Genomic DNA, 27,243 nt, shown 5'->3' on the forward strand with positions numbered 1-27,243 from the left:
ATTAATTGAAAGCTGAAATCTTCTCGGAACGATACGTGTAATAATAGTACCATTGATCAAAGCAACGTCAAAGCAAGAAGCCATGGTTAAACTTAGGTCAGAAAGAATTTTTGTTTCTGGTGTTAAGTAGTATTTATATTAGGCAGCTAATTTTAAATTAAAGGACAACGTATACACTAATGCATCATTCCAAACACCTATTTATAAAAATACTTTTATAATATATTGTGAATAATTTGATATCAATATCATTACCATTATTTAGTGAGGGTGACATTAATTATATCACTGTCACCTATCCGTGATACAAGAGGTCGTGAGATCAACTCCGAGCAAACTCTCTATCGGGAAAATGTAGTTATTATAGGCAATTATGCTCAGGAGGTCAGCGATGTGTTGGCTTGAATGACCGACCAAATAGTGCGACACTTAGAGCATTTGTGAGATTAAGCGTATTATTTATCTCATGCATACTAAGTATTGTTCTATTAAGCATATCGACCAGTATAATCTAGTATTTGAGCCCTATCTTTCTATGACAATAGTAATAGATTTCTCATACAAATTGATATTGATATTTGACAAAATTTTTATTAAATCATTATATATGCATAGTTTGAGTATCCTGTAACTCACTTTTTATAAGAGTTTAGCCTATAATTGGCCTACCGGCTCATGTATATAAATAAGATTTTATTAATGACTAATAAATTGCTCTAAAAACTTAAGTTATTAAATACCAGTGATTTTTATGTTTAATATCCTAATATTATTTTCACTCACATTTGAGCTCAAACATTTTAATAGACCAAAGAAGTAGAGTTAACCTCAATGGATTAAAAATTTTACAATTTACATGCATATTTGCTTTTGATACTAAGTTAACTCTGGGATTGCCCTATAAATTAGACTTTTTAGAGGCCCAAGAATTTTATATTTTATATTTTATATTTTTAACAAATGGGGAATAGTTATTTAACTATATAGACTATAATTATAACAATAAGCACATCAACAAACTATGCCAACCAACCTACCAACCTAAGTGGTCCTCTTCTTCTGAACTATCCCTCAGAATTTATCTAAGTACTAAAGATCAATGGTGGGATGCACTCATCTCTTTATATGTACTAAAGTAGGGAGTCTTTGAGACAATTAAGAACGTACAATAATGTAGTGCAATCCATGACAAGAATAACACGCTAGTCTATCCCAAAGCACTCAGAATAACATGGAGATAGAATAATTGGATAGTTGGGTTTGGGGAGTTATTCGTCCTTTATTCTAATTATTGGTCATAGTGTTCGTTTGTGGAGGATAAATCTACAAGTAAACCCACAAAATGATAAGAGGTTATGCCATCGGATTCCAGTTGCATAGTCTTTATTGGTTAACATCACATCATATAAGCTGGAGTTTCCACTTGGATGGCATCCTTTATATCATTAGAGATTCTTCTTTTCAAAGTAAAGCCATATAAAGAATCCATTTAGCAAAATGTAATTTATAATTTTCTCTAAATCAAATGGATCATTATAAAAGGACAAATATAAGAATCATTTCTGCAAAGTTGAACCAAGATGGACCCCTTTGTGTATTTTGTTCTTTACATAGTAATATTTTTTGTGAATAAAAGGATGGATAAATGAGCCTTCACTTTGGACATAGATAGAATCCAAAGTTAGAAATTTCATTGCATTTAATAAAGTAGAAATTTTGGAGTCAATATATTACAATATTAAATATAAAAAAGAGAGCTTGTATTTATATAGCAAAGAATTACTATTAACACCTTTTTTTTTGACAATTATATCATCTTAATTATTTATCAAGTAACATATATATTTTTAATTAAATCTATTATAATCATATCTAAGAAAAGAATCTTAACATAAGAAAAGAGCGTCTTACTTGGAAGTTAAGCGCATGTAATATAATCTTCTTGACTAATATATTATTTTTTTCAAGTTTTTTGAGTATGAAAACTGGTTATCATAACCGTTAGAATTATAAATTTTAAAAGAGTATCAAAGTATTTACCTTATATTTATATAATAAAATAACTATTAAGGTATATTCTATCTTTTAATCTCTCCACCCTCATTAAATCACATGAGGGTTATCATTTTGAATAGATTAACTGTGTGCATAATACCTTTTATTCTGTAAATATTATTTTCTTATAAAACATTACCATTCTTTAATAACTTGGATATTAAGCAGAACTCATAAGTTTAAATCTTATCAAGCATTTTATTTTACTTAGAATCAAAATATTAATATTTGGTTTTAAAGCTCATGATCGCAAAACCGAGAATTCAAGGATATCAATCTCCAATCTAATTTAGCCAACAATCTCTTATATAATCTGAATACTGTGTGATGTGTAATGTTTTGCATCATGCATGTCGCAATCTGCTAACTAGCCTTGAGTTTATTATATAATCTCCAATAATATATAGGGTTTAAGAGAACGTGAATCTAAGGTATGCTCATACCTTAGACACCTTTATATATATATATATATATATGAATTGGAAAATTATATTTAAATTAGTTAAATTCCAATCAAATTTGGTATCATATAATTAGGATGCGCTTACACCCCTACTGCTGTAATGTCACGTAAGGTAACTTATACAATTAATTACCTTTTATTTCCTAATATTTAATTGGTTTAGATTCATCTCCAATTAAATAACCTGTGAATCTGTGATGTGTGGGCCTGCTTTTCCTAAATATGTCTTTAGGGATGAGCTGTGTTTGTGCAGCGCTCGTCGTAGGTTTAGTAATTAGTACTCGTGGTTTAGTTGATTCCGAATTTGAAAGTTGTGAGGATCTGTTGTATAGATCCGATTATTTTTATATATGGAATTATTGTCTATTTTTATATAGATTCTATTATTTATTTTCATGACTAAGGCTGTCAGAACAATCAAGCTAGTTCAAACTTTGCTCGAAAGTGAGCTAAGCTGAGCTTGATCTTCAAAATATGCGTGATAATAAGGCGGCTTGATTAAATAAGCTTGATAACGCTCAAAATAATTATAATATGAGAGACACCGAACCTACCCCCTCGTGTTATTGCTCCCCTATAATTGCAACTATTACTACCATCCCTCGTCGCTTCCCTTGCCACCAAACAATTGCCGCCTCTCTTAGTGTGCCACTCTTCTCCACCACCTTAGCTGATAGGGGTTTTCTTCATATAGTGGAATTACCCTCTCACCTATCTATCTCCCTAGTCTTGATGATTAAAGCCCATTGGCTTTGGTTGTTGTCACGACCCAAATTAGGAATCATGACCGGCCATGCATCTCAATATGCTTGAGATGCACGAAGCCTTAACAATACTCTCTACGTATACGATGATAAGATAAATAAATAAAATGAGAATTTGCTTATTTAAAAAAATACTTTATTACTAAAATGCAATAAAAAAATAAACAATGTTAATGTTTTTAAGTCTCTAAACTAAAATAAACTAAAATAAAACTTCTATATCTAAAGCACAAAATCTAAAAGAGCGGAAAGGTAAATTGGTGGATCCTAAGTGGAGGTGGAATCCGGGTACATCACGCTCATGCGCCCCGCTGACTATTACCTGAAATAAATAAACAAATACAAAAAAAACAATAGAACTCGTGAGCCAACAACTATAGCTCAGTGAGTGGAATCCACTCGAACCAAATAAATTTTTACTGCATATTAATGCTCAGTAAATTAAACAAAAAGTAAGAATATCATAATATGCAATAGACATGCTCTCTAAATAATAACAAGATAACAATAGAGAAATGTCACAATTTGTAACCTTGCATGTTTTCCACATATCAACATTCTTTTGATATTTAAAATGTCATATATCTCAATGGGTCTAAACCCTGTGGATCCACATCAACTAGAAGTCACCTCGAGATGACGCTCGGGACTTTTCTTCGTAGCTGATCCGGTTAGGGTCATCAGAGGGTATCACCCTGTGATCAACACACTCTGTCTTTTCCTCTAACCGATGAGAGAAGTTAGAGTCACCTAGAAAATTTTCTCATTTTTCCTAGGACTATTCCCTAACCCCGCCAGAGTCACCTAAGAAAGTCACCGCAGTGATCTAATTTAGGACTTTTCCCTAGACTTCCAAATAGACTTGAGTCACCACGGAAAAACTGGGACTGTTCTCTAAGTCATATCAATACTAGTCTCATTTTCTTTTCAAAATTCTCAATATTAACACAAAGTATGGTGATGCACTGAATATAATAATTAAATGCACACAGAAAGTAAAGCAATTAAATTTTTACACATGAGGGTGAAATAAATAATTTGCACGCAGAAGATTTACATGGTCTGGCAAAAATATGAAATACAATAAAATAAACACGTGAGTGAACGCACTCACCTGAGTCTAGGCAAGACAACCAAAATCTCAATTCTCTAGCCCACGTACTAAAAATCACCACCTTAAATAATAAATAACAATATCATTTTTTTAATCAAAACAATTATTAAAAATGTTTATACAATTTAACCTAAGAATAATTAATTTGGGCTAAAATAAGCCCAAATCAATTAGGCTGGGCTGCTGGCCTGACCCAATCCAAAAGAAATCAACTAAATTGGATTGGGCCGAGGCCCAGCCAAATTAATTGAATTGGGCTCGGGCTAACCCACAGCCCACCAACTTAATGGTTCGGTTCGGGTTTGTGGATCCGAAATCCAAACCCGAACCGAACCCGACTTAAAAGGAAAAGGTGGTTGGCTCGGGTGAAACCCGAGCCCAGCCAACCCTTTTCTCCCCCCCTCGCGACCGACGCGAGAAGATGGCTGAGGGAGAGGGTGACCGCCGGCGACCTCTCGCCGGCGACCCCTTCACGACCACCTTCAACCTCTCCTCTCCCTCTCACCCTTCCTCTCGTCGTCCTCACGAGGTGGAGGAAGACTCGGACCGATGGTCGACGCGAAATCCAACGCCGATCGAGCCACGAGGGCCTCGTAGAAGACATCTCCGACACCGGGCTTGAAGCACGAAGCCTCCCGGTGACGATGCGGTTGCGACTCGAAGTCGCCGTAGGCGAGTTTGCCGACGAGGCCGAATTCCGCAAATTAGGTATTTCGGATTTACCTATTTTATCTTTAATTAAATTAGAGGGGTGGAAGAGGGCTTACGGGGGAGTCGTGTGGTGGTCTCTGCCGGCTCCGGCGATGCTCCGCCGGCCGATTCCACGGTGACGACTCCGTCGGTGAAGGAGGAAGAAAGAGGGGAGAGAGAGAGAGAAAAAGAGGGCTTAGGGTTCCAAAGAGAGAGGATTAGGGCTAATTATAGATTAGGAGAGGATTAAATCTAATCCAATTCGGATTAGATGAAATCCCCCCAAATCAGCTGCGTGCTGGAGAGGGAGAGGGGAGGGGCTGCACGTGCACCCACCTCTATTTTTTTGTTGTTGTGGTTTTGACAGTTGTTGCATTGCCCTTTCTTGTTTTCTTTTTTGGCACGGTTGCAGCCTGTTGCCGGCCTTAATCTACTAGACATCTTAATTTTAAGGAATTTTCATCCTTTTTATATATTAGGCTCTCTTTGTTTTTCTATTTTTGTTGGCGAGTTCTTGCTCAGCTATTCTTTTGGAATTCATAAGACCGTGTCTTGGATTGCAGGCTAGACTCAAAAATTTCTACCCTTGTGAATCTTTTTCTAGGCTTTGCTTCTCTCATTAATCCCTCGTGTCTTTGGGCTTGATAACCTATACTTATCTACATCGTTGTCCATAGTAGACTAAGTGTGAGATTTGCGTTAATATTCTACCTCCCTTAGACATGATCATTAGGTCTGACCCGCCCAAACCCGCCCGGTTTTAATCGAGCTAACCCAGCCCGAGCCCGATATGGTAGTGGGCAGCATTGGCCAAGCCTTTGCACGCTCGGCCCGGCCGATCCACTATTCTCATCTATAGCCCAATCTATAATGTATACATATTTATATAATTATTTTAGTCCCACATTGGATGTTTAGTAAACTATATATCAATATATATGTATGTTTCCATGAAAGATAACTAAAATATCTTCATATAAGCCCATTAAACTCGGCCCAATAAAATATAATAATTTTTATATCTAACCTCCCTCGCTCGACTATCTTGATGTACCATTGATAGTTAATAAATTATCCTAGCATACAAGCTTTTTCATTAAAAAAAAGAATTAAAGTGTCCAAAATATATAAAAAAAAGGTTTTCTCCTCAAAAGGAAAAGGAGGGTGTAAATTTCACTTTAAGGATTTCATTTTGGTAGATTCAATTGATTCAATCTGAAAATGAATGAAAAATAATAAAATTAAAATGAATTCTCTTCTTATTGGTCAGGAATTCCTTTTATTATCTTATATTTCTCTAATTTTAACTTCGTCATCAAGAAGAATATAATTATAAGGATTTATTTGTCTTTTACCCTTACATATAACTCCCACAAATCCAAATCTCAAATCTACTTCACTTATCTTTCTTGAATCTAACCAAATAAACAAAAATTAGTTGAAGTCTTACACCCATTTAACTGATTTGGGGATTTTTTTTTTCCAATTCCATGGGATTCCACGATCCATTTGAAATCATAACAAGCTTATATGGGTGTTTACTTGTAACTCATCATGCTAAACTCGAGCCCATCATGATTAATCGGCCCAAACTCTTTAATCCCTACTTAAACCAACTGCTTGATCTGAGCGGTCCGTTTTCTCCCGTGAGACGCAATCAGGGCCGTCCAATTAATCGACACCGTACCCTTTATCACCCCAGAAGAATTAGGGTTTCTCGTCGTCGTCTCTTCGAATACGCATCTCGTTTCCTAAAACCCTAATTCGCGGTGGCAATGGTGAAGGGGCGGGAAGGGGAGCGCGTCAGGTCTCAGTCTTCTTCTCTCAAAACCCTAGCCCGATCCTTAATCCTAACCCTTTCGGATCTTTACTTTTTTCTTACAATTCTCCGATCCATCGCAGGTTGTATGTCCGCGGCACAATCCTCGGATACAAGAGGTAAGCGAGATCTCTCTAGACTTGCTAAATTTTCGCTAATTTTGTTGATCTTTTGTGTAAATTTTCGTTTCCCTTGCGTGGGATCAGATCGAAGTCGAATCAGTATGAGACCACGTCGCTTGTTCAGATCGAGGGGGTGAACACCAAGGAGGAGGTCGCGTGGTACTGCGGCAAGAGAATGGCGTACATCTACAAGGCGAAGACGAAGTCGAAAGGGACCCATTACCGATGCATCTGGGGTAAGGTTTCCCGTCCCCATGGCAACAGCGGCGTCATCCGTGCCAAGTTCAAGTCCAACTTGCCCCCCAGTTCCATGGTGATCCTTCAATTTATCTTATACGTAGATGTTACTTCATGAACCTGTTAGCTGTGTTGTTTATTTTCTTAATCTTCTTTTGCTTGCAGGGTGGAAAGGTTAGAGTTTTCATGTATCCAAGCAATATTTAAGGTGATCTTCTTTGCCAGGGATAATTTAGAGTTTTCTTTGATGCCCTGTTAATTAGTTAATCTTTTTTTTTTGTTGTGGTATTTAAGCTGCCAATTTGATGTTTTAACGATCAGCAACCTTCACATTGTTTGAGACTGGTAAGGAGTGAAACGAAATTCTTCTCCTTTTTCATTGTTTTAGTGTGTCAAATACAAATAATTTCATATTCAAGTCATCCCTGCAATAAATACATTCACATATAATGTGTGCTTGATTCTGCAGAGTATCTAATTTTTAACAGCGAAAAGGTTTCTAATGTCACTTGTGTACTTGAGTTTGTATGGTGGTAATGGTGGTGGTGAGTTTCTGTTCATGATGCATCCTAGGTAACAACTAAAATTGAAGTAACACTAAGATGAGGTGATCTCTGGAATTAAAATTTATTATTGACTGAAATCTTATGTATTCGGCATGTTACGTCTGAAGATAAAATCTTTTATTTGCTAGTATTTTTATGTGGATAAGTTCTAGATATAAAAATGTAATGTTCATCATATTCGAGGGCATAGAATGTGGCTTCCTGTTATTTATGAGAGTTACTGTGGTTCTCTGGGCCCATATTACTAGTCTACCAAGTTCCTTGATCTTGTATTATCATTATTTAAGCTTTCAGTGAATGTCGAGCCAAAGTCATAGCACTTATCAGTTGTTTGTATCGCTTTTGCATATATGTACGCAGTTGTTTGCTTCTGTGCATCTGCTCTTCTTAATTCCTTATGTGAATTTTCCTATGTGAGGCCTGAAATGTCCTTGGTTTATTCCTGCTCCGAAGAAGTGTCTTTCTATATCCAAGAGGTTCTGATTAGAATTATTGTTGATGCTACTAAAAAATAACTTCGTAATACTCTTACCATTCTTTTTAGAGATTGTTCATATGCTTGCACTTCGATGTTAATTTCTGTGGAGTGACTAATATGTTGTTCATGTTCTTGTGCAGGTATTCCTAGTACTACCTTTTCTTTAAGTTGTGGTGCCGAGCTGAAAAGTTGTGAGTGAAGGTGGACACCAATTTCAGTTACTGTTGGACATTTTTTTACCTGAAAATTTTGATGTTCTATGTTTGGATTATTCATAATTTTATTAGGGGTTTTTTAATCTGTTGGGTTGCATCGATTAGCTTTATTTCCATTTCTGGTTGTGGTGTTTGGCTATTTGGAGAACTAGAGTTCGCAAAAGTTGTTCATGGCATACTTATCAGACTGGACCGGGTGGTCAGCCCGGTGAACCAGCCATCAACCGGTTTGGTTTTGTTATCGGATCCGGTGACCTGACTTCTAACCGGTTAACATTTGGTCCGCATGTGATTGTCCGAACCAGTATAGCTGGGAGATAGCCAATTGGTAGTCATTATTGCCTTTTAAGTTTCAAAAATTATCACAATATTTTTCATCTTTGGCAATGGTTCTTGGAAAATGTCAAATTATCAGAAATGCAATGCTTTGTTTGGTTTACGTTTTATGATTTTAATATCTACCTTCTCTTGATATTATATATGCTTTTGTAGAGATTAATTATATCAATTAATTACTGCAATGTGTTTACAAGACAATCCTAATATTTTGAGTTTTGGTTACTATTTCTCTTCTGGAATGTAGAAAGTTAGTTTATTTGGAAATATTCTCTGGCAATTGGCTTTTCGCTTTGAGAATGTAATCGAAATTTAGCTATTAATAATTAAACTCTTTTGTATATTGACGAACTCAACGTGTTATTTTGGAAATAAATATGCCTCTATATTTATCTCGCTTACTGTTTTGGTACATTTGAAGTCGGCAAAATTGTTACTCGAACACCAACAAAAGCGACCAAGCAAACAACTCGCATAATTTTGTGGATAAGAATATCGAAGAAATTTATCAGAAAAATAATCTTGCTATTAGGACCTCTTCATGTTTCTTTGTCTCTTATCTTCTACTCAGCAACTATCGAATCATGTGATAATATGGTTAAAACTTTATTCGTATCATGAATAACGTATCATGAATAACGTATCATGAATCATGTGATAATTACTCTCCTTACTTGGCCTATACAAAAATTCTTCACATTTGACTCTGCTACAATTTTTGTATAATTCTCGCAAGGATTATATATATATATATATATATATATATTCGTATTTAGGATTAGAGTTTCAGATCTTCGATCTTAGCCACTTCTTGGCTAAGAAATCCACATCACTCGTTTCCTTTCGTACGTTCGTTAATCACATACGCTGTTCGTGAAAGTTACACTTTTGGCTTCTATTACCTGCAAGTAGATATGCTTGACAAATAAAGGAAGAGAACGAAAGCATTTAATCACCTAATTCTTTGCCTTTCTCTTTAACTATATATAACTACGAAAGAGACTACATATTGAACACATCTCCCCCTTCAGTTCACTTGCAAGTTACAACCCTAGCCTCGTCTCAGTTAACTGGCCTTTATATACGACGTCTCTTTCCCTTTCTATCTATCCCAATCCCATGAATATGGAAATAGATGGAGAAGAGCTCAACCTAGGCCTCGCTCTCAGGCCATCGTCGCCCGAGCCGCCCTTGTACTTCTCCTGCCACTACTGCAGTAAGAAGTTCTTCAGCTCTCAAGCGCTAGGAGGCCACCAGAACGCGCATAAGCTCGAGAAGAGCCTTGCGAAGAAGGAGGCGGCTGCTATGCACAAGCATGCAGGGGTGAAAGAGGAACGAGGAGGGAAGGAGCAATGCAATGCTACGTCGTTGGCAAGGGGTTGTAGTGTAGAGAGTAGTGACGAGATCACTAATGAGATCGACTTAACCCTAAAGCTATAAATTTTTATTTTCCTCTGTTTTGCTTGTGCACATTTCATACATACATACATATATATATATATATTTATAAATAAATCATGCTTAAATCATTACAAGTATGTATCTTTGTCGTTGTCGGCGATCTTGTTGGTCATTTTTAGTAGACAGATGCAAATTTTCTTGCTTCTAGACACAGCTAAATCCTAGAAACAGTTGTGGAAAGTGATCTTCAATTTGATTTTATTTTTAGGAAGCGAACAGGAGAGTAAGTATGAGAAAATAATTTTCTTCAAAGCGTTCCTTTTTCTCTTACACTGGAGTACTTCATTTTACTTCTGATATAACCTAGAATTTAGGACATTTATATTTGATTTCATTCATTTTACTTCTGATAAGAAATATTTCATATTCTTTGCATAAGTTTCTGATATATTATATGCCTTTGTCGAAGTCTCCTCCATGCATGAACCGTTTCTTATTATTTGGGACCTTTTCTATTGGAAACATAACAATATGTAAACAAAATATAGCATGGCCATTGCATCCAAGTGAGATAAAACTATTTTCTTCTCTTATCTTATTTTCTGTCACGTTCTCTCCATCCAAATATAAGATTAAGCTCTATCTCTCTCTCTCCCTCCCCTCCCTTTCTCTCTATATATAGTTCGCTCTTTATCTCTAGTAAAACAATTACAAAATAGATTGGAGAAGTGGATAGGATTCTGGCTATATGAATAGCAAGATAAAGAGATCTGCGATCTGAAGCAGTGAAGCCAAAAGCAACACAATCCTGCTCCATTTGATTCTTTACCCTTCCTTTGGCATTTTATCGCATCATCATTCCATGTTTTGTTTGAGCCAACTTCAATGATATCTGAAGTGCTGCCTGCTCTGACATTAGAGAGTTTCTTTGGTAGTTAAGCTTGTCTTCCAACATGCATATGTGGAGTTCTTTTCCCTTCAAACAAGTCAGCTGAAACTTTTTCATAAATTAGTATTGTGGATCACAAGATCTCTTGCAATTATGGCTCTTGGACTAATTAAGCCAGCCTCGAGCTCGGCTCAATTCAAAATTAATTTCGAGCCAAACTTGATCACATATAGATTTGCTTATGCTCGGCCTGGCAAGGCTCGAAATAAAATTACTTCAATTCAAGCTTAATACCTCATCCAATCAAGCTCAACCTAATTTAAGCTCCAAAATAGGTGTAAATTGAAAAAAAAAAAACTGTCCAAGCTTGATCAAGTGACCATGGATCGAGCACATTGCCCTAAAACCATTCTAAAGGTGGTTTATTTACAAAATGGCAAACAAATAAGAAACTCAATATACCATTCTAAAGTTTATATATATATATATATATATATATATATACCTTTACAATCCATAATTTTTTTCACATATTCTATAAGGTGTCAGTGATATTTGCACTAAAAAGTTAAATTTTTTTAAATAACAAGAATAGACTCATGTGTAAATCACTCTATTATAAAATAAAATAATATGTAGTTAGTATAGAAAATAAATGCACTCAATCTCATATCCAATATTACTATAGTCAAAACCTATCCTCTGCTTATTTTGAGTTTAAGAATTCCTCTTGGTTTAGGGACTCTTAACTGATTCAGTATTTAAATTTTTTTTATCTTTTTAATATCTAATCAAGTTTACTCTTCAAAGAATCAAACATCTTTTTATCTTTTTTATCCTTTTCGTATCTAACTTCTTTTAGTACATCTAGAAAAACAAAAATAAGCACAAATTCAATAATTCTAAAGAACTTGTGAGTATGATAATAATGACTATGGATTATCTGAGAATTAGCACCAAAACAATCTCACTTAAAAATCCAACTCCTTCTCTACTTATTGGCTGGAACCTGCTAGCAGAACACTGGATCAAATTAAACGTTGATGGATCTTTCGATCCATTGACAAATAATGGAGGAGGAGAATGGATTTTTAGGGACTCTGATGCTGATAAACTTCTTGTAGGTGGAGCACCTATTAGGTGCAGCAATGCTTTGCTCACTAAAGCCTGGGTACTAAGGGAAGCTTTGCAGCAGGCGAGGAACTTAACAATTCAGAATTTGATTATTGAGATTGACTCTCAAGCTATCCTTCACGCAATCAAAAGTGGAGAAGCGCACTGGTCTATAAAGAACATGCTCTTTGATATAAAGAACTCCATCATCTTATTCAAAAACATAAGTATTAAACATGTTTACAGGGAAGCCAATAGAGTGGCAAACTGGATTGCAAACTATGTTAGATTAAGTTTGTCTAAATTTTTGTGGAGAGGCTCAAATTATCCCTAATTTTCAATGAATATTTTAATTACAAAAAAAGAAAAAGAAAAAAAAAATCAAGGCTAAAAAATGAGACTAACTTATCAAGTTCGGGGTTTAGCCTCAAACCAAACAAGGATAAGAGTTTTTTTTTTGTGTGCAAATAAAGTGCTAATATTTGATAATTATAAATCAAAAGTTTGAATGGTTAACTAAGAAGAAAATATAGACAAATGAATAATGACAATGTTATTCTTTTAGCGTCAAATGGTTTAAGTTTTGATCCTTGCGTGAGAAAATTATATTTTTATTATCTATTTAATAAATTTGAAATATTTTTGTTATTAATATCAGATTAGTATTATTTTAAATGCGTCGAAAAGCTTACACAATCCTCTATAACTTTCTCTGTAATGAATACATTTATATTCAACATGTGTTTCATTAAGGAGATGAAAAAAATATCGGTTGTATTTTAGTCTAGAATATACTCATATTTCAAAATAAAATGACACAAATAAAACTATTTCAAAATAAAGTGAAATTAGGTATACTCAAATATGAGTAAAATGTAATTTCCCTATATCTATACATTAATAATGGGCCTATGCATATTAGGCCCACCAAAGCCCACGACGGCCCATTTTGGTGTATCTTTCTATTTCCGGATCCATCGTCCTGCTCCTCCTCATTCCCGCCTAACTAGTATCGGGCCAAGAAATCGAAAGGAGGGTTTTGCTAACCCCTTTCTTCCTCTCGCTCTCGCCGATTCTTTTATCCCTCCAATCTCGATCCAGTGATGGCGGAAGAAGAAGAGCTCGAGATGGAGACCGAGGTCGGGGAGGCGATCCCTTTCCAGCTTCAGTTCGACAAGCCCCTTCCATTTCAGGTGAACCTGATCAAACCCTCATCGTTTTTGCCTCTCTCGTCTCTTTCGCTTCTTTTCCTTAGTTTTAATTATCAAGATCCTGACCTGACTTGTGAGGTAAAATCCCAATAACCCGAACTGTTTCAAGATTAAATTCCATAATCACTAATAGAGATTAAAGTTCATTACTTTGGCACATTCAGTATGAGTTTTTCGAGTTGCACTAAGAAAAGCTACAAACAGAGACCAGCTGCCTAACTTATTAGTCAAACCCAGGGCATCTAATGTGGCTTGTCAACCTAAATAGTTAGTTCACCTGTCGTCTCTGGGCAAGTGGTGCTGCTATACTATCCTTAATTCAAATGGAGTTGTTGTGTTAGTATCCTCTTTCAATTATATGTTTTCTCTGAAAGGTAAGATAGATACTGGATGTTAGGACTGAAATTAGAAATTGGGACGTAGTTATGACTTAAGAGCCTTCAAAAGGACAATGGCAAATTGTCGCAATTTTATGTGGCAACAAGCCAACCACCATTCATTGAGTAGTGATTTCAAGAGATAGTTGCTTATGTAAATAAGATCAGATATTTCTTGATACTCAGTTTACTGAACTATGTCTGTGTTCTAATGGTCTCCTTTCTGTGCCTCAAAAGATCGTCTAATAGATTACAAATTTCCACGTTCTTTTTCATGTTATTCAGCTAAAATTGAAACATGGATGATGTATGATGTTAAATATGACACAGTTTGTTTCTCTTTAGGGGATGTTTGGTTGCCAAAAAATGAGGAAAGAAAGTAGTCATTTTTAAAAACTTCTCCATTTTTAAAGTCCAGCTGTAAAAAATAAAGTAAATAAGTGACTTTCTTACTAACAAAAAGTAGCCCAACTTCTTCATTTTGACTTCCTTTCTTAAAAGGAGATAATTATTTCAGTGAAGTTAATTACTTTATTGAACTCCATTTTCTAGTTGCCAAACACATCTTTAATAATTATAGCAGTGGTGGTGTTGAGTGTTGACTCTGTCTATTTTAAACTTGATTGGCTATAAAATGAAGTAGATTATGGAGTGCTGATGTAACAGTCACTGAACACATCTCATGTGAGTCTTGAGTTTCTTACTTGGGAAGTCTCGATTAAGTATTTAAGCAAGCACGGGAAGTTGAACTTTTTAATTATTTATTCAGATTAACATACATTTGGGTCTGAGAATATCAGAATACTATACTTGCTTTTGTTTAGTGCCTTTAGTTATCAATTTGTAACAAGAAGATGATGAGGAACCCTGAGAGAGGTTATTGAGCTTATTTTTGTTAAATCTTCTCTGTTCAACTTGAATATAATTACTGTGTGCTCCTATTCTGTGTTTCTTAAGTACAAAAAACTCTTTGATCTTGCCTGCAAAAACTGGTCCGCGGCCATGGATTAGTAACCCATGGGCTTAATTTCTACAAGTTTTTTGCTTTTTTTCTCCTTCAATACTCTAATATGTCAGATCATGCAGTTGAACCTATTGTACTAATCAAGTAATCTTCAACTTTTTTTTCACAGAATTGAGAAATACTGATTCCATCTAATCCCCTTTGTTCTTTCATATGTAGATAAAGATGGCTGAGTGGAATCCGGAGAAGGATCTACTTGCTATGGTCACCGAGGATTCCAAGGTCATCCTCCATCGCTTCAACTGGCAAAGGCTTTGGAACATATTCCCTGGTTATTCTCTTCTTTAGTTACTGTCGGAAAAGCTTATAATATTATATCGAACTATCTTTCTTCACCATTCATTAGATAAAGAATAGTTAGTTGTTTGTCAAGAATTGGATTCGTTTCTGTCTAAATCCTCTGATATTACTTGGCCAATTTGGTGCTATAGTTGCATCTCATGAAGGTCTTTTGAATAGCTTCTAATTGTACATGCTCCATTTAGGAAGTTATTGACATATCTTACTTTTTGTAGGTAAATGTATAACATCTCTTTGTTGGAGCCCTGATGGTAAAGTAATAGCTCTTGGTATTGAAGATGGTTCCATTTTGTTACATGATGTTGAGGTATTATTATGAACAAGTAATTGGAAAATTGAAAGTTGAATTTGATACTAAGAAATCATTGTCCCCTTGACTCATGTCTTGAGTTACCACTAGTTCATTGGGACCTTGCTTTGTTAAGTAAGATTATTATTTTTTGCCAGAAGTTTTGCATTACATATCAGGGACTTTGTATCTATGCATCTTTTCTGTCTTTCAGATTTTGAGTTTTTATGTACTCATAGTATTCAAACTCCTACCTGACAATAGATATTTTGTTTCTCAATTCATGCAATTTTCTTTTATTTGAATATTTGTCTTTATTTCAAGTTACTTGAAACACTTTGAGCTAGAAATATTTTGAAGGCAGTGAAACTGACCTGAAGATAATCAACATTACTGTGTATTGTAAACCACCTTTTTGCATAATTTTACATATCTGTTTAGTGTCGTTCATCTGCTTTTCTACTTGATCTTTCTGAAAACTATATCTTTATTATCACAATCTTCTCAAGTCCCATGAGAGTATGTGGCACACATGCATACAAATTAGACCAAGGACATTTAAGTGATGCTGTGACACTTATGAGGCACTTTGTAAAAATTGAATGTAATGAAGCCTTGGTTTGTGCTCAACTGAATTTGTTTAGCCCAATGAAGAATTTCATTCAGGTCGCCTTTTACTTATCCATATATCATTGAGTTTTATTGAGTTAGATCAAACCAACCTAGTTAAACCCATGGTTCGTCGGATCGGTCGATTTGGATAGGGATCGGCTCTCTCTCTCTCTCTCTCTCTCACTCTTTCTTCTCACTCTTTCTTCTCTCTCTCTCTCTTACTCTCTTTCTTTCTTTTTTTTCTCTCCTTACCATATAACCATTGTCTCTCTTACGGAGAGATTTAGCTTCGGTGAACTCCGACGAACTCCGATATATAATTTTTTAATTAATTTCTTTATTTCTCTCTTAGTTTTTATCATTTCTTCCACTCTCATTTCTTTTCTTCTCTTCTCTTCTTCTTCGGTTTTTTTTGTTTGATTTTCTTCCACTCACTCTCTTTTTAATTTCTTTTAATTTTTAATTTTTATTGCACCATAATTTTTCTTTATTTATTTTTTTAGTTTTGTTAAATTTTTTTCTAAATTTTTAGAAGTTTTCTTGCATTTTTAAATAATATTTAGAATTTTACGTAATTAAAAAGTCCGATCCGATCAAGGTGATCGATATGGCTGATCTGGCCGATACGTATCGTTTGTTTGGAAAGCCAATCCCGATCCCGATTTTTCGAATCTTGGTTAAACCTGACCTGATTTTACCCAACCCAACCGAATGCAAGCTGATAGGCTGGTACATGATTATATTTAAGGTTATGAGTAAAAAGTACATATCTTTATGTACCTATTTTTATACTTCTTCTTGTTTCGACTTTCGAAAGTTTTATTCTTCTGAGCTACTTAGAGTTCTTATATAATATACACAACAAAATAATTTTCATATACATGATGTCCTATGCACATATTTAAATGAGAGATGATGTCAAATTTATATGGCTAACCTAACCTGATGCCTAACGCATCATCGTTTTGCTGATTTGATGCATATTTTACCAGGCTAAGTGCTTCATACCTGATCTTGGGTTGATTTGCATTTGGTTCTTAGTTGGACTTGGCAAAATGGGTTTGTCGTTTATTGTGGATAATTATTTAATATTGCACCATTTCTCTACTGAGGCTTGTGTTGGTTATGCAAACATAACAAAATAATTTTCATATACATGATGTCCTATGCACATATTTAAATGAGAGATGATGTCAAATTTAGGTTGCTAACCTAACCTGATGCCTAACGCATCATCGTTTTGCTGATTTGATGCATATTTTGCCAGGCTAAGTGCTTCATACCTGATCTTGGGTTGATTTGCATTTGGTTCTTAGTTGGACTTGGCAAAATGGGTTTGTCGTTGATTGTGGATAATTATATAATATTGCACCATTTCTCTACTGAGGCTTGTGTTGGTTATGCAAATATTTAGAATGGGATCACACCACACATTCTGCAAATGTTTGTATATTTCAACTGATGAGATGAATATCATGTATACATGTTTTGTGTAGAAAGATCTTGGAGTACAGTCAATCTCCAATAAGGTAGTCAGTCTACAACTAATTGTATGGACTATGGAATACAATTTCCATGTAATTAACGAAGTAAGGTAAAATATTGAATTTCATGGCCAAAATAACAATGTATTCATTTTAATTAACTTCATGATTGTTCAACAGGATTATTGGTGGTTCATGGCCTCATTTTTGATATACCATTTCTAGTTTTCTATCATTCATATGTATGCGAAAAGGAGATCTTTTGAGTCCATTTCTTCTGCATTTAATTACATTAAGAAACCATTGTTGGTGCAATTGACGCTAAATAATTGGAGTAGAGCAGGGTACATTTGATCTCTGGAAAGAGCAGTAAACCAAGACTTTGAACACCTAGAATAAAAGAGAGAACCATATTTCTTCTAAGGGCTTAGGCCACTATGTTTTGGTGAATTCTGCTGTGCTTGTTCACTACAGTCTTGTATTTGTAACTGCCCTTCATCACTCAGGCCATTGGATGCTTGTGTCTCCTTGTTGGCCAACATCCTCTTTTGCATTTGAATGCCTTCTGATTCTTTACTAAAGCTGAAATATTTTGTTATCAGGGTTTTCCTTTAGTCTAAAATTTATGTGTGGTAACTTCATTCTCTTCGTTAGATATGTCTATCGCGCTCTATGATTTTTTTCCTTACATATGGTGCAAATTATTTTTTTTATTTTTTTATTTGGTGCATGTTCATCATCATTAGTATTTATTAAATTCAAGTAGTCATCTTAGAAGGTTGTATTTTCGTGTCATAGTAATCCCACTTGGCACTTTTTGTCTTTCAATATTGAATCTATGGCTCTATGTTTGATAATTAGAACTATTGATTATTGCAGAATGGTAAGTTATTGAGAAGCGTCAGGTCACACAATGTGGCTGTTGTCTCGCTGAATTGGGAGGAAGATGCAGTGCTAGTGAAGGTATGCTCTATTTGGTCAATATGGTTTGTCTCAAGCATGAAGCTGTAGGACAACCATATTTATGATGATGGTCATGATATTGCTTGTAAAGACTCGATTGTCATTATTTCTTACTTCTCATATATGGAAAATATTATGAATTTTGTTTATTCTGATCTTGACCTGTTGAGTACTTCTGTTATTTGCTTCTTTGCAAACTTTATATGGTTTTCTCAAGCATGAAGCTGTAGAACAACCATATTTATGATGACGGTCATGATGTTACCTTGTAAAGACTGGATTGTCATTGTTTCTTACTTCTCATTTATGGAAAATGACATGAATTTTGTTTACTTCTGATCTTGACCTGTTGTGTACTTCTGTTATTTGCTTCTCTGAAACCTTAATATAAAGGACTGGTATTTCTTGTTGATTGGACAACCTCCTGGCCATTTCACAATCAACTTTGATAAGTTGATTTGTCTTTTGTTATTTCTCTAGGCCTCGCAAATTCTTTGTTGCTTGGACTAGCTACTATTCATTGTGCAAATGACCTTGACTGTTACTTTTCCTGCTCATTTCTTAGGACTGTATATATTCTTTTATCTTCGCTCTCCTAGCTTCTTCTATTTTTATGAAAACTCTTCGTACTTGAGGGAGGATTATGTGTTTTAATTTGTGGCATAGTTAAGGAATAATCACCGTTCATGAAGTTATCTGACTACTGTTATGCTTTCTTTCGGATTCTGTACTGGAATTAAATTTGTGCTTCACTTATTATTATGAGTGCAGGGTGAAAATATCTCCACCTTAACTTATGAGGATCGCACTATGCGTTTCTTTCCTCCTGCTCCAAGAATACCTAGGATGCCCGGACTGGGTTCAGGAGATAGTGGCCTCATGGATGACCCAGAAGATGCCATTCAGGAACTATCAAGTTCTTCTTGTCAACGATTTAATATACTGTGCAGTGGGGATAAGGATGGGTGCATTTGCTTCAGTATATTTGGAATATTTCCGATCGGAAAGATTGTAAGTAAAGAAAGATAATCTGCAATATGTTATAAATCCCTAGCTTATCATCTACCTGCTTCATGAATAGACTGTAAAGTTTGTGCAGCCTTGACCTGCTAACTTCTGCTTTTCTCATGGACTTAATGTATTTGTGGTTCCCGTGTTGCCTGTCTTGCTTAACATATCCTTTCGTGTCCTATGCTGAATCATTCATCAGTTATTTATTTGATTCAAAATTCTCAAGAATAAGATGCATAGATGGTAGTTGTTTCTTTTTCGTTGATTCCACTAGTGTCAGCTTATAGTTTTATTTATTGTAATTGAACAATGATTTCTTTAAGGACAGAACTGTGTTTATTACTTGTAAGGATCAGGTCATGTTATGCACACCTGTGAATATCAATGTTTTTCCCTTCAAATTTCTTTTTTTTCCATGCCTATTTGCTGCCCAAGTTGTTTTACATTATACATCCAGCTCATAGGGTGAATTTAGAATGCTCAAATTTAATGTAATGTATCCTGAGTGAGTTCCTCATCCACTGCATCCTCCTGCATAGGATTTCCTTAAAGAGTTCTTATCCATGTGATTATGCCAATGCAACCTAGTACTAAAGTAGAATTGCAGAGAAGATTAAAAGGCACTTCAAGAAGTAGTGATCTGAAAAGTTAATCCAACCACTAAAGCCAGCCATTAAAACATAGGCATAATACATCCAAAATAACTTAGTTGATCAAATTAAGAAATCTGAAATTTATTGCAGAATAAGGCCATGCAATTTAATGGATTGCCTGTTAGTCTAAACTCTAAACATATAATAGGTTAAACTGTTAACAAAAAATGCTCCGACTTTTTGATGAAACTATTATTACTGCAGAAATTCTTTTAGGGCAGAGAAGAGGGTTTAAAAACTATCTTAAAACAGTGATAAACAATTATAGACCACACCCAAATGTGAATGATTTAGCCATAAAGCATTTTGTTTGTCTTCCACACTGGGCAATGATATTTTTCTTATTTGTTGTAGGGATTCTAATTGTAATGGAAAATAGTTTTGTAATAATGGAAAAGTACTAGCGGATCAGAATTGGGAAATGCACAAGCCGTTGGAGGTGTGTAGAAATAGAAAGATCTTCTTATCCTACGTGAAGTTGGAGCATATATGACGAAGCTCAGGAATTTCATATCAATGCGCAAAGTGGAGCGATCATATTTCATTGTGTGAAATGGAAGCATGAAGTGCAAAACCTAGAAAGCATTCTCTGTTCATAACTTCACCTTGCTTCATTTAGTCAGAGTAGGGTTTTTGTCTACTTTCTGTTCAAGGAGCAACTGATCCTGGCTGAGATCCATCTAAATGTGAGATGAAATTTGGAGCACTGTCAGTGGACCCTTTCATTATAACAGCTATTTGAATTCTTACTATTGCTTTACCCTATAGGCCTATACTACCCTATAGGATTCCTGGGGTATTGGCTACTGAATAATACTTTGATATTGTAACCTTTCCCATTAATTTTGGCGCTAAATTTTGCTGGCTTGTGTGACTTAACTCTATGCTGAAGATCACACCTCTAAGCGATGGTGTTGAATGAAGCCCTCAAAGATGATTGGAATTCAAATCAATATTAGAATGCCCTAGCAAGAGGAGGTATCTTGAATTCCAAATGGACAATCTTTATACTTCACCTGTGAGACTCCGAGCTTGACAATTCTTGCTGAGGATTCATCAGTTAGACTACATTCTCTTTATATTTTGCATCAGGGTTCTACCTAAGGACTTAAGTGTCAACCAGCAATGTGCATGTGTGTGCCTAGGTGGGACATCTTGTATCTGCAGGTTGCTGACATAAGAATAGAGCTTGTGCCGAAAATACGTAAAAAAAACAAAATAAAGGTGGCTCGATTGTCTATTATCTTCGAATTATTTTATGTAGATCATCTAATTGGAGAAGTCCGATCAGATCAGATTCTTCTTTGACACACAAAAGATCTCCTAGAATTTTAAATCCATCTTTGAGACCCTTAATAGCTAAATCAGCATGGAAGCTTAGATGTTTTGTGGAGCTTTGTCTCTAAGTTGCATTAAAAAACTGAAAAACCACACCTTGAATTTAGTTAAACTAATCTTGTATGGTTGTTGTATTGTCATGTTTGTTGTAAATTTGTGATTGCAAAAGTTTATTTGTCCAAACCTCCTCTACAAAGTTTCTAAAAATACATTCATTATTTCTTATATCATTTATTTTTTCCTGCTAACTACATGTCCATTCCTATTGGAGAATCGTTCATTGTATATACTATTTCAGAATATTGGCAAGCTCCTTATTCGTAGTCAATTCTCAGATGAGAAAGCGGTCTACCAACTTCTGAATGCTTCCATAAACAAGGTATTATGATTTCTCTCTCTCTCTCTATCTCTCTCTCTCTCTCTCTCTCTCTCTCTCTTAATATATGCAGCTAATCAACAGTTCAAGATGATGTCTATAGGCAAAATTGTAATAGGATTATGGGTTTCTGAATACCCTGTTATAAATGGAAGCTAATATATTCTCTTTCAAGGACATATATGCTTCTAATGATTAATTGTAGGACTACTTAGCTTTAAACTTGAAGGTTAATGACTTCAATTTAGTAGACTAGTGAGGTACAATTAAGAAAGACTTTCGTCATATAAGGAGAAAAATTAGAAAGTACATGGAATTTGGCTTTAAATTGAATTAGCTAAAGACTGATGTCATACCACAATGAAGATAGATGATGAATTGTCAGTAGTTGGCAACATGAAACAAAAATGGTTCAATGACTCCTAAACTAGTTCACTAACCAAACATCTTTTTATCTTTTTCATATCTTATCAAGTTTATTCTTCAAAAAAGTCAAAACTAAAAAATGAGACTAACTAATCGAGTTTAGAGCTTAGTCCTCAAACCAAACAAACGGCCATGTACCTCAATACACTTGAGATACATGAAGCCTTAACTAATATTTTCTAAGTTCATAATGATAATAATTAATGTGAAAATCTGACTTCACTAAATTTAATCCAATAATAATGTAAATAACTAATGTCACTAATGTGCCTCTAATTAAACTAAATTAATGGATTGTTTAAAACATAAAGACGAAAAAGACTGTTAGGTAAAATGGGGTAGATCCTAAGTGGAGGTGGGGTCCTGGTGCATCTCACTCAGATGCCACGTTGACCAGTATCTGAAATATTAGAAAGGGAATCTCATGAGCTAATAACTATAACTCAGTGAGTAGAATTCACTTAAGAGCCAAATAAATCCGAATCCATAAACATATCTTGAACTAAATCTAAGTCTAATGATATAAAATGATAATTTCACTAAGCATGGTTATAGTAACAATAATAACGACATAAATAATAATAGAGTAAGTTATATCTCATTGCATGCTCAGTTCCAACATACTAACTTTTTTTCAATAATAATAATGTCATTTGTCTTAATTAGGTGTCCTATAGATCTACATCAACTAAAAGGTACCTCAAGATAACGCTCAGTTTTTTTTTCTCATAGCTGATCTGGTTAGGTTCAGCAGGAGATATCACTATGTGATAAATGCATCTTGTCTCTTCTACTAACCGTTGAGAGAGATTATAGTCACCACATGAAATCTTTCGATCTAACCTATGTCTGTTCTCTAACTCCGCCAAAGTTACATAAGAAAGTCACCGCAGTAATCTAAAATAGGATTTCTCCTGAGCTTCCAGGTAAAGTTGAGTTACCACAGAAAGTCGTAAGCGATATATACCGGGACTATCCTCTAAGTCATATCACATATTAATTATATTTTTTTATTATATGTTCATGATCATTAAAATTGCTAGTTTGCACAGAGTTGAGCAATACAATGAGTTGTATATTTTGCACTAAAAAATATAATAATTAAATTGCACATAGAATTATGATGTTTTATTTGCATATAAAGAAATACATGATTTGATTAAAAAAATACGAAGTACAAAACGAATAAATATGTGAGTGAACTTGAATCTAGATGAAGTGACTGAAATCTCTAGTTCTCATGCTAACAATCATTACCTTTAATAAATAAATAACATAATTTTAATTTAACCAATATCATGATTTTTTTCTAAAACTTAAAACTAATTAATTCGTTAAAATGGGTTAAGCCCAAAAAGTTGGGCTGGACTGTAGTTGGCCCGCTGCCAACTCAAAACATTAAGTGGGTTGGGCTTTTGGTCCAAAATCCATTAGCACCGGGTTGGCCTTGTTATTAGCCCGCGACCCACCAAACCAAAATTAAATGGATTGGGCTTAAAGCCCAATCCCACAAACCTATTGAATCGGATCGGATTCTTTGGATTTGAAATCCAAACCCGACCCAAATCCAAATTAAAAGAAGGGGTGAGCTCGGTTGTGGCTGAGCTCACCTCCCTTGATGGAAAGCTCAATGGAGAAGGGAGGGAGATGAAGCTATTGGCGATCAACATTGTTGGCTGTCCACTGGCCACACCACAAGCTGCCCACCACCCTTATGATTACGTCGACCACACAAGGTGGAGGAGAAGCTGTTGTTGACAACTAACAGCTCGACTCCATGGCTGACAACTATGGAATTACACTTCTACCACAAATCGAGCCATGAGGGCTCTAGAGAGGCGCGCCTACGGCTCGAGGTCAACGATGCAAAGCCCCGGCACACGAGTGTCAGCGATCTGAAGTCGTTGGACGGCTTGATTCGCCGACGATGTTGCTTCACCCAAAAATATGTATTTCTATTCTAACCTATTAAACTTTAAATTGATTACGAAGGATGGGAGAGGACTGACCGATGAGTTGTAGAGTGGTCTCCGATCGCTCCAGCAGTACTCTGACGCTCTGATTCAAGGGTGGGTGCTTCGACGAGAAGGAGCGAACGGCGTAAGGGGAAAAGAATAGGGTTAGGATTTTAATATATATGGTGGGTTTCAGATCTTTTCGGATCGGACTCGAATTTGGAGTGCCTGGAAATCTCACGGCCACTCCTCTTGTCGCGTAACTGCGAAGGAGAAGGAAGGGGGCCGCCCCTCTTTCTTTTTAGTGTTCTTACCTCACCTATTAATTTCTAGTTGCTGATGCTCTTACATGGGAAGTATAACGCAGAAGGAGAGTTTTTGTAACTCCTTTGACACTTTTCTTGCTACTCTAGCTTGCAACCGAGATAATTTGCACCTCTTAGAAAACTTTTACATTTAAAATTTTCAGAGCTTTTACTATGTTATTCATTTGATTGACTTTCTTCAGCTACTTCAGTAAATTGATGCATCAAAATAGCTGTCTGGTTAACAACTTAAATGGGCCATATCAAATGCAAGCATAGCTTGAAATTGATAGATCTCAATGTGTTTGTTTCACTTCTTGCACAATGTGCCACTATTTGGTTGCTTCTCTTCTCCCTGTACAAGCAAAGTCGTTGAACATTATGAAGATTGAAGGCTTTCTTTTCCTGAAATTGTTGAAAAAGCTTCTCTCTTTACTTTATACATTTTTAAATAAATTTGGTTTCTTCATTTATTCATGTACCTTTTTATTAATTTGTCCTCTTCGGTTTGAATAAAATATTGTTAGTATCTTTGATATGAAACTAGTTCTTTATGTCAATGCTACTTATAGAAATTCCCTGATATTATCGGTATATTGTACACTTTAGGTGGGTCTCTTATAAATGGTTCTGGTTTCTATGTTTAATTGCAAGGCATTGTACTGCATATTGTTTGTTTATTTGTTATCATAGCTAAAATTAAGTTTGTTAGGTTGAGTGTTGGTTCTGAGGTATCATTGGCAAGATTAAGTTTGTCAGGCTTAGCATTGCTTCTGAAAAAATATTTTCTTGATAAATGATTTTTTCAAGTTAAACCTGACACCTTACATCTGAGCATAACTCCATCGGATCCTTGTTTATATAACACATCCCCTAAGAGACAGTAGCAGATCTATGTGAATAAAATGTTTTTTTGGAGCCCCAACCAAGTTCAAGGTAGAAATTATCTTAATACCTAACGATTTTTCACAAAGTGTTGACACATAGATAGGTCATAGAGGTTAGCATTTATTATGTTATTTAACCTGGCATAATAAAAAGCTTATGGTTGTTTGAACTTGTTTAAAAATTCTGCTGAATTTATTATATTACCTCCTTGGGCACTCTGCTTAATAAAATTTCAGAAAGTTGATGTGGTTGCTGGTACTCTTTGCAGGTAACTTTATCAAAAGATCTGTGCCAATTGATTGTTATCAGCTATGGAGAACTGGTTGAAATGGAAAAGTCAGATTGTGATAATGTTTTGTCTGGCTTACACTGTCTGCTCCTAGATACCTCCATATTTCTTAACAGGTAAATAGGAACATAGTTTTCTTTCTTACTTTTTTTTATGACACTTATATGGATCATAAATTCTCTTTAGGATGTAATGGGTTTAATATGATTTTAGTTTTTTATGAATCATAATTAGATGAGGGTGGCACTGAATTATATTTGGTTGCTAGTACTTCTTTTGAAGAAAGGTTGGGAATTTCGATGGAGTGGCTGCATTTGAGAGATAGACCCTTGATTTGGCATCATAGAAGAACTCAATTACCATTTTACCTTTGATTTGACTAAAGTTATTTAAAAAAAATTCTCTCCATTATCGTACCCCCTATCTATTTGATTCCACAAGCCAAAAAATTTTGCTCAATTTTCCTTTTCAGTTCGCTTTTTTACCACCCACTTGTCTTATTACTTAAGTTTTCTCATGTTAGAAAAAGCATACTTTTGGAAAATTGTATAACATGTCAAAACCAGGTATAAAGGGAAAAATAGTAATTTATCTGACAAATAGGTGTTAATATTTTGTCTATATTTTAGGGAAAATGTGTATAATAAATATGTGAAAAGAAAAATAACAATTTTACGATAAAAATGAGCATCAATATTTGGAACCATGTTTTAGAAGCACTCTGTTCGCCACCCCGCCTGCGAGTTGGTCGGCCTGGCTGGGTTGCCCAACAACGATTGAGATTTACTCCAAGGCCGGCGACCATGTATCTCACCTCATCGGCAATCTGAGCCATGAGGACTTCAATGGAAAGTGCCAATGGCACTAGAGTGACGAGGCGAAGCTTCTCGCACCTGAGTGGTGACGACTCAAAGCTGTCAACCGGTGAATTTTGCTGATAAAGCCGCAAATGCCAAAAAGAAGGTACACACAATTTACTATGTTAAAACCGAATTAAATATGTGGGGTAAAGGCAGACTCACCGATAAGTCAAGGGGTAGGCTCCGATGATGCTTTGGTGATGCTTCGGCGACCGAAACCCGACAACAAAAGCTTTGCAATGGAAGAAGGAAATAAGAAGAAGAAAAGAGGAAGGCGAGAATGTAAGGAGAGGTACAGGGTTAGGGTTTTAAAGAGAGTAACTTTAGGATTTGATTTCGATTCGAAAATTGACGATTTCGGTCTAGAATTTCACGACCATCTCCTTGTCATATAACAAATGATAGGAGAAGGAAGGTGAGTCACGTGCAAGTCACATGATTTTTTTTTTTCTTGGTTATTGCAGGTTAGCGTGTTCAAACCATGTTTAAAGGCCAAAATAGTAATTTGAATGGTGTGAGTTGTTTGTCCAATAAGTGGTCATTCCAAAGATAAGAATTAAAAAATATAGTACTTCCATACATAGTTAGTGGCAAATATGCTACCATTGCATGTATAGAGA

General features: G+C 35.3%; 3 protein-coding genes across 5 annotated transcripts in view; all 3 read left to right on the forward strand.

The window, feature by feature from the left end:
- The first annotated feature begins 6,767 nt into the window (after positions 1 to 6,767).
- On the forward strand, positions 6,768 to 8,606 carry LOC140799801 (large ribosomal subunit protein eL33w-like). 2 transcript variants are annotated; one of them, XR_012111075.1, is made up of 6 exons: positions 6,768 to 6,893; positions 6,989 to 7,024; positions 7,112 to 7,340; positions 7,430 to 7,472; positions 7,559 to 7,609; positions 8,449 to 8,606. XR_012111075.1 is itself a non-coding variant. In XM_073154268.1 (5 exons), exons 1-4 carry the CDS (start codon positions 6,862 to 6,864, stop codon positions 7,469 to 7,471), a joined length of 339 nt encoding a protein of 112 aa, XP_073010369.1. In that variant the 5' UTR covers positions 6,774 to 6,861; the 3' UTR covers position 7,472; positions 8,449 to 8,606. The 2 variants fall into 2 exon arrangements, 1 of the variants encoding a protein (XP_073010369.1); XM_073154268.1 differs by lacking the exon at positions 7,559 to 7,609 and having other exon boundaries at positions 6,774 to 6,893.
- Positions 8,607 to 9,984: 1,378 nt separating this feature from the next.
- LOC140800158 (uncharacterized) lies at positions 9,985 to 10,299 on the forward strand. Its single transcript, XM_073154822.1, has one exon. It carries the CDS (start codon positions 9,985 to 9,987, stop codon positions 10,297 to 10,299), a length of 315 nt encoding a protein of 104 aa, XP_073010923.1.
- A 2,973-nt stretch (positions 10,300 to 13,272) lies between these two features.
- The window catches only part of LOC140799881 (anaphase-promoting complex subunit 4), a 29,118-nt gene continuing 15,147 nt past the window's right edge, over positions 13,273 to 27,243 (forward strand). For both annotated transcript variants that reach the window (XM_073154399.1, XM_073154400.1), the window contains exons 1-7: positions 13,273 to 13,455; positions 15,034 to 15,145; positions 15,390 to 15,481; positions 18,439 to 18,522; positions 19,294 to 19,533; positions 21,823 to 21,903; positions 25,743 to 25,879. In XM_073154399.1, the coding sequence (XP_073010500.1) occupies positions 13,366 to 13,455; positions 15,034 to 15,145; positions 15,390 to 15,481; positions 18,439 to 18,522; positions 19,294 to 19,533; positions 21,823 to 21,903; positions 25,743 to 25,879 (836 nt within the window). In that variant the 5' untranslated portion in view covers positions 13,273 to 13,365. The remainder of the gene's footprint in view (positions 13,456 to 15,033; positions 15,146 to 15,389; positions 15,482 to 18,438; positions 18,523 to 19,293; positions 19,534 to 21,822; positions 21,904 to 25,742; positions 25,880 to 27,243) is intronic.

The sequence above is a fragment of the Typha latifolia genome, chromosome 13, assembly GCF_019914945.1.
Source record: "Typha latifolia isolate L0001 chromosome 13, TyphaL0001v2, whole genome shotgun sequence".
NCBI lineage: Eukaryota > Viridiplantae > Streptophyta > Magnoliopsida > Poales > Typhaceae > Typha > Typha latifolia.

Coding starts and splice junctions, on each gene's coding strand:
- LOC140799801 (XM_073154268.1), top strand. CDS start 6,862: ATGGTGAAGGGGCGGGAAGGGGAGCGCGTCAG. Junction 6,894..6,988: donor CGGGAAGGGGAGCGCGTCAG/GTCTCAGTCTTC, acceptor GATCCATCGCAG/GTTGTATGTCCGCGGCACAA. Junction 7,341..7,429: donor ACTTGCCCCCCAGTTCCATG/GTGATCCTTCAA, acceptor TTTTGCTTGCAG/GGTGGAAAGGTTAGAGTTTT.
- LOC140800158 (XM_073154822.1), top strand. CDS start 9,985: ATGGAAATAGATGGAGAAGAGCTCAACCTAGGCCTCGCTCTCAGGCCA.